This window comes from Quercus suber, unplaced genomic scaffold (assembly GCF_002906115.3).
Source record: "Quercus suber isolate HL8 unplaced genomic scaffold, Cork oak 2.0 scaffold_83, whole genome shotgun sequence".
In the NCBI taxonomy this organism is placed as follows: Eukaryota; Viridiplantae; Streptophyta; class Magnoliopsida; order Fagales; family Fagaceae; genus Quercus; species Quercus suber.
The window spans coordinates 210,263-216,708 of NW_027069548.1; the positions used below are offsets into that span (position 1 = coordinate 210,263).

General features: G+C 44.2%; 1 protein-coding gene and 1 long non-coding RNA gene across 2 annotated transcripts; one reads left to right on the forward strand and one right to left on the reverse strand.

The window, feature by feature from the left end:
* The first annotated feature begins 425 nt into the window (after window positions 1-425).
* LOC112013888 (disease resistance protein RPM1) lies at window positions 426-2,741 on the forward strand. Its single transcript, XM_065773950.1, has one exon. The coding sequence runs from the start codon at window positions 426-428 to the stop codon at window positions 2,739-2,741; it is 2,316 nt and encodes a 771-aa protein (XP_065630022.1).
* Window positions 2,742-4,867: 2,126 nt separating this feature from the next.
* LOC136067718 (uncharacterized) lies at window positions 4,868-6,116 on the reverse strand. Its single transcript, XR_010629136.1, has 2 exons — window positions 5,882-6,116; window positions 4,868-5,775 (listed from the first exon to the last, which is right to left on the reverse strand). It is a non-coding gene; the product is annotated as an uncharacterized LOC136067718 (long non-coding RNA).
* Window positions 6,117-6,446: the final 330 nt, after the last annotated feature.

Consider the following 6,446-nt stretch of genomic DNA (forward strand, 5'->3'; position numbering starts at 1 on the left):
TCCTTCATCTGTTATGATCGTCTCTCTCTCTCTCTCGTTTTCTCTCTTGGTAAAGCCTCAATGGCCGGTCGGTCTCCATGGCAGTGGTTCCTCTCAAGTTCTGATCCGACTTTTAGGGTCGTGGGTTTGGGTTTTTTTTTTTTTTTTTTTTTTTTGTAATCTGGATTTTGGGTGGTTATTGGGGGTGGATTTGGTTGGATTTGTGCTGAATTGTTGGTTTAATGCTCGGATTTGTGGGTTGATATTGGCTGATCTGTGTTTTGTACTCCAAACACTTGAAATTTTTTTCAATTCGAATGTTTTACAATAAATGTTTTTACGGACCTACCCTCTCTTTCTTTTCTCTCGGCAACTCGGTTCTAATGTCTTTCCCCTCATTGCATTGAGTCGCAGCATTTGAATTTCCACATCCCCTAAAGCCCAATATGAGCCGCGAGTCTAACAATCGAAAGAGAGGCCGGGAGCCCAAAACCCCCTCTGTCTCCTCTGTTAGTAACGTTGAGCTCATCAACGGTGAAGAGTTGATGGATGGCGTGGGAGCAGCGGTGCTTCCGACAATGGACGCGGTGGAGAAGCTGTTCGGCGAGCACTCGGAACTGAGAAATTCAGCCCTTGGAGGAGGATGGAACAACCACCAATACGATCAAGAATGGCATTCAATACTTGTTGGACTTGAAGATGCTGAAAAGGAGCTGGTAGCCCGATTGTTGGACGACAATGAAAAAAGCCTCCGTGTGATTTCACTGGTGAGCGAAGAACCACTGGGCAAGACAGCTCTGGCAAGGAAAGTTTACAACAGACTAGACATTCGTCAGCATTTCGAACGCCATGCGTGGGTTCATGTTCCCAAGGATTTCGCATATAAGGATGTCACATATCGGGGTCTGTTGCTTATCATACTCAAACAGATTCTTACAATATTGCCGGATTTTGAGTTACTGAGCGAGGAGGAACTGTCCGCTAAGCTATACCAGATTCTAATGAAAGTCAGGTTTCTTATAGTCTTAGATGATGTCTGGACGGTTGGTGTGCGGTTCATGCTTGCATATCCATTTGCGAACGTCCTGAATGGAAGTAGGATCATCCTCACTACCCGTGACTGTAATGTAGCGTCGCATGATGATTTATGGAATTCTCGTTTGAATCTTGTGCGTTTATCTGATGAGGGGAGTTGGGCATTGTTCTTGAAGAAAGTAGGTAGACCACAAAATAGCTCAGACAGAAACAACTTCAGAGAAGACATTTTGAGAATATGTCACGGTTTGTCTCCAGCAATCATGCTACTGGGAGGAGTGTTGTCAACCATGGAATCAAGTGAGTGGTCAAGAGTGATTGATCTGGTAGTGGCGGCACACTTTGGTAAAGGTCAATTACCTCTCTCAAATTTTGTAGTTTTGAGCTATCAAATGCTACCATATGTGTTAAAGCCATGTTTCCTTTATTTGGCTGTCTTTCCCAAAGCATATGAGATCTCCATACGGAGGTTGTTGCAGCTGTGGCTTGCACACGGATTTGTTCAAACATTACCTGAGGCAAGCGTCGCTGAAGATGTGGCCAAAAAATATTTGGAAGAACTAGTGTGTAGAAACATGATTGAAATAGTAAGATGGAAGCCAGATGGAACCCCAAAAACATGTCATATGCCATGTTATCTATATGATGTGTTCTTGCCAAAAGCTAAAGATATAGGATTTCTTGATCTCCACCATGGCAAGTCAGAATGTACATCTGCAGACTTGCCTGAATCTCTACAACCCTTTGTTTCTTTCAACACCAGAAAACGTGATACAATCAACGGGGAAATTACGTGTACGAAAATAAATAATAGGGGAGGGTTTCCGATGCTGAAGGTGCTCGATTTGGAGGGTGTCTACAAGCCTGCGTTACCTGAGGAACTTGGTATCATGGTTACTTTAAGGTATTTGAGCTTGCGCCGGACTGGTCTAGACTCATTTCCCCCATTTATTGGGGATCTGCCACACCTGCAGACTTTAGATTTGAAGCACACTTATATAACCATTTTGCCACGTTCCATTTGGAAGGCAAATAACCTTCGACATCTTTACATGGACAGAGTATCCATTCAGAAGCCATCAAATCAGCCTCCAACCAACCTTCAGGTGTTAACGGGGCTCGTTATTGGATCTAAGGACCCCGGGATATATGGCTTGGATAGGTGCACTAGCCTTAGAAAATTGGGTCTGACATGCCATTCAGAATCAGCGCTGAAAACAGCCAAGTGCATTTCAAGACTTGTCAACCTTCATACCTTAAAGTTGACATCAATGCATCTACTCAGTCAGCCTTCAAACTTCGTGTTGAGTCCTATAGAAGATCATCAGTCCCTTCCTCGCAACCTCAAAATCCTTACATTGTTGAGCTCTGGACTCACAGAAGATCCAATGCCGGTGCTAGGGAAGTTGCCTAAGCTGAGAGTGCTCAATCTTTTAGCTCGCTCCTATCTAGGGCAGGAAATGGTTTGTCATGCTGATCAGAACTTTCCTGAACTCCGTGTCCTGAAATTGTGGGTCCTGGAGAAACTAGAGCTGTTGACAGTTGAGAATGGTGCCATGCCACAGCTCCAAGAATTAAAAATCAGAGGTTGTAAAAAACTTAGAAGTTCAGAGGGATTAGATCAGCTCCCAGCCTTGAAGGAATTGATTTTAACAAACATGCCGCAGGATTTTGTGGAAGATGCAAAAAGAAGGTTGGGTAATGAGAAATTACTCATCAACAACTAGTCTAACACTACGCATGTGATCCATGTAAGTTTTATTCTGTATCTGCCGTAGTTCAATTTTTTCTTTTTTCTTTTTGATTTAAAATATGCGTGTGATTCATGTTTCCTAAAGAGCCACTGGTCTTAAACTACATAACATAAAATGCTAGCTAAGAGTTGGTTCAACTGTTTTACCAATGCACATCAGGTATGCTGAATTTGTAGCCCATCAAACCTCTAGGGTTATACCATCGTTTTTAACTCTCCAAAGTAAATTTCCAATCTATATTTTTTTTAAAGACAAAGAGAATATATTAGATAGATACATGTGCGTAATCTGAATGAAATTTAGAGCATTCACAGCAGTGTAGCTATAATGCTATAATGCTAAAATTTAGCTCCAGAAACACAAAAATCACGCTGCAGCAGTGGAGGCAAAAGTTAAAATTTTAGATGATTATGAACAGTACACATCTATATATAGATGTGCACTGTTCATCAAAGCTAAAAATAAAATACATTATTTTATTCAGGTTTTGATTAAAAAAAGGCCACTTGCTCACTCTCTCATTCACTCTCACCGTGCCTCTCTCTCTCTCTCTCTCTCTCTCTCTCTCTCACTCTCATCTAAAATCTCTGAACTTCATCTCTCTCAATCTCACTCTCTGTTCACTGCCTCTCTGCTCAATCTCTTTCCAAGCCCAATCCTCACCGTCCGTTCCTCTCTTCCTCATCACCACCACCCACTTCCCTCCACCTCCGTCTCTCTCTCACCCACTTCGCTCTCTCTCCACCACCACAACAACCCCACCCGCCATTTCCTCACCGCTTTCTCCATCGCAAACTTCGCCGTATCATTTCCCGGCGGAGACGACAACAACAACAATGGAAACAGCGGCGGAGGTGGTAGCAGAGGAGGAGGAGGCGATGAGGGGTCGTTGCGGAGGACAAGAACAGAGAGGAGGCTTTGATGGTGCTAGCGGAGGCTGGGAGGTCGTTGAAGAATTTGCCGAAGGACTTGGCGGCGGCGATCGAGGCCGGGAGAGTCCTCGGCGCGGTGGTGTCGAGGTTTTTGGAGCTGGAGAAGTCGCCGGTGTTGCGGTGGTTGATGCAGTTCGGCGCGGTGGTTGTTATGTGATACAATTAAGGTTCGGCGCTGTTTCCACTAGCTAGCTGTGATAAATTGCCAATTGGGTTTTCTGGGTTTATTTTGTTTTATGGTTTAGTTGTCAAAATCACCTCAATTTGGCCAAGTTAGCTTGTGTTTGATTTTTTTTTTTTTTTTGGTGATTTGTGTGGTGGTTTTTGGCTAATTTGGATTTTTGGCCGTATTTGTGGGTGGTTGTTCTTGGCTTGCTAGTTGTTGTTGGGTGGTTGTGGGTGGTTCTTGGTTGGCAGTGGTAATGGATTTTGCTATTGATCGGTTTGTGATGATTTTTTTTTGGTAGTAGGATATATTATTTTATTGTAGTAGATATATTATTTTATTGTAATGTTTATATTATTTTATTATGTTAGAAGNAACGATTAAAATACAAGGACTCTAAGCCTATGGTTAGTGTGCCTAAATCTAACATGGCCCACCTGGCTTTCCACGCTTAGTCGGGCAGTGATGGCCGTCATGCCATGCACCCGAGACGATCACATAGTCGTCTTTCATCCCTTTGTTGGATTTGGGGAGGCAAGAAATGAGCCTGACCACGTCCGACCGGGATTTTAAGTAGTACCCCGCGTCTTGCTGGCTGTGGCATTCGTACAGATGCACTACATCGAGCCAGGTGAGGCCCAATCCTAGGTGGAGGTTAAGGTGTTCAATGGCCCCTAGAATCCTAAACATGTTGGGCGCGCACTGCCAGGGAGTGATCCTATGGTTTCGGAGATAGCTAGTAGTAATGGGACCCATGGGGATGGTCATCCCCCCTTCTTTGAAGGCGATAAGAGGAATAACTACTTCTCCCGTCTCCCGGTCCGTTAGAATTTTTTCTGGGGGGCAGTACCTCACACCCACGTTGGGGGGAATGTGGTACGTGGACCTAAATGCTTCTAAACGCTCAGGGGTATCCACCATGTATTCGAGTTTTCCCATGATGCTCAGTTGACACTGATGGCCGAAGAGAAAATTAAAAGATTTGGTGAACGATGACTCACCGGGATTAAATCGGAGAGAGGATTTCAGGCTTGTGGGAAGGTTTTTGATGGCTCTCAGGAAGCCTGAAAGCAGCGATTGGGAGTTTTGGACGGAGCGGTGCGTCTGTTCTCTCTGGAGCGTCTGAAGATTCGCGAAGTGAAGAAGAAATAATGTCCTCTGAAGCTTTATACGGGGTCAAACGAGGGGTCAGGGGCACTCCCGCCCAAATTTCGAAGAACAACCTCAGCCGTTGGATCATTTAATCACCGTTGGATAGGAAGGGCGAAGCGTCACCTGGTGCAATTAATGAGGCGCCTGGGGAATAAGGAAGCCGCAGCGACATTAATGAAGCAGCAGTGCCTATACTTATACACGTGTCAATTCAAGTTTGCCTGTTTACAAGCTTTTGCCCCAGGGGAAGTCAAAATCCTACTTTTTCTCTTCGGATGCGTACGAAAAACTACAATTTTGAGGGGCTAATGTGGGGGGAGAAAAACCCAGCCCAACTTATTGGGCCCGAGGCCCTGAATGAGGAACACTCTTCATCCGAGGAGATAAGGCCTTCAGTCGGAAGCCCACGCCAATGGGGGACGCCTGGGGATGAGCACGTATACCATCCGAGGAGATACTCATATGTCCGAGTAGTCATGCGTCCTCGGATCCGAAGAGGTTTGATCAAACACGAGTATGGGAGGTTCAAGTGATCTATTTGACAAGTGTCAAGGGGGAGAAGGACCTCGGACACACATAGAGATAACGACAACAGAGAAATATCAAGGAGGCATACTTCAACCACCGCATTTAATGCACTGCACCTACCTTCCTGGCCGCATTTATGTGGATAGGACCCCTGAACAGTGCTTTCTCAGCTACCGCCACTCGCATAAGGCTAAAAGTGGGGTGATGGGACATGTACTCAAGTGGGTGCCTGGATGACGAACAAATGGACGGAGGAGATGTAAGAAGGCAATGCTATATAAGGGAAGGGTACCTCTGATAGAGGGGGATCGAAAAACAGGAGAGAGAAAGGGTACCTTACATGGTTGTAGCTCCAGCAATTGTAACCCTTGATTATCAATGAACAACTTCTCTTCGGACAGAGTACTCATTAGTCCGAGAGCACATTAATTCAACTTCTCTCATTGGTGTTGCTGTTTAATACTGTAATTTTCATTATTTGCCTAGCCCTTTCGCCCACTCTCTACAAAATTTATTGTTTTGGGCTCAGAGGGTTCCAAATCCATACCTCCTTGGGCTTGGGCCGCAAAAACTGACCCTACAATATATATATGAGGGCAAATTACCTCCCCTCCCTTGAGGTTTGAGGAAGTAACACTCCCCTCAAATCTGAAGGGGAAAAACATTTTCCCCATTGACATTAATTTGACCAAACTTTTTAAAAATAAAGTTAAAAATATTGTACCTTAATTTGCCCTTTGGTTAAGGGAAGATTTCCAAAATTATCTTCCACTTATCCTTAAAAGTTTTACTAAACCCAAAATTACCGTACATGTTTATTTCATAAATTTGGATGCAAAGTATTGGAGAGAGGGGACAAAGTTTTTCTCCAAACTAGTTTGGAAAAAAAAACATTTCAAA

Coding starts and splice junctions, on each gene's coding strand:
- LOC112013888 (XM_065773950.1), top strand. CDS start 426: ATGAGCCGCGAGTCTAACAATCGAAAGAGAGGCCGGGAGCCCAAAACC.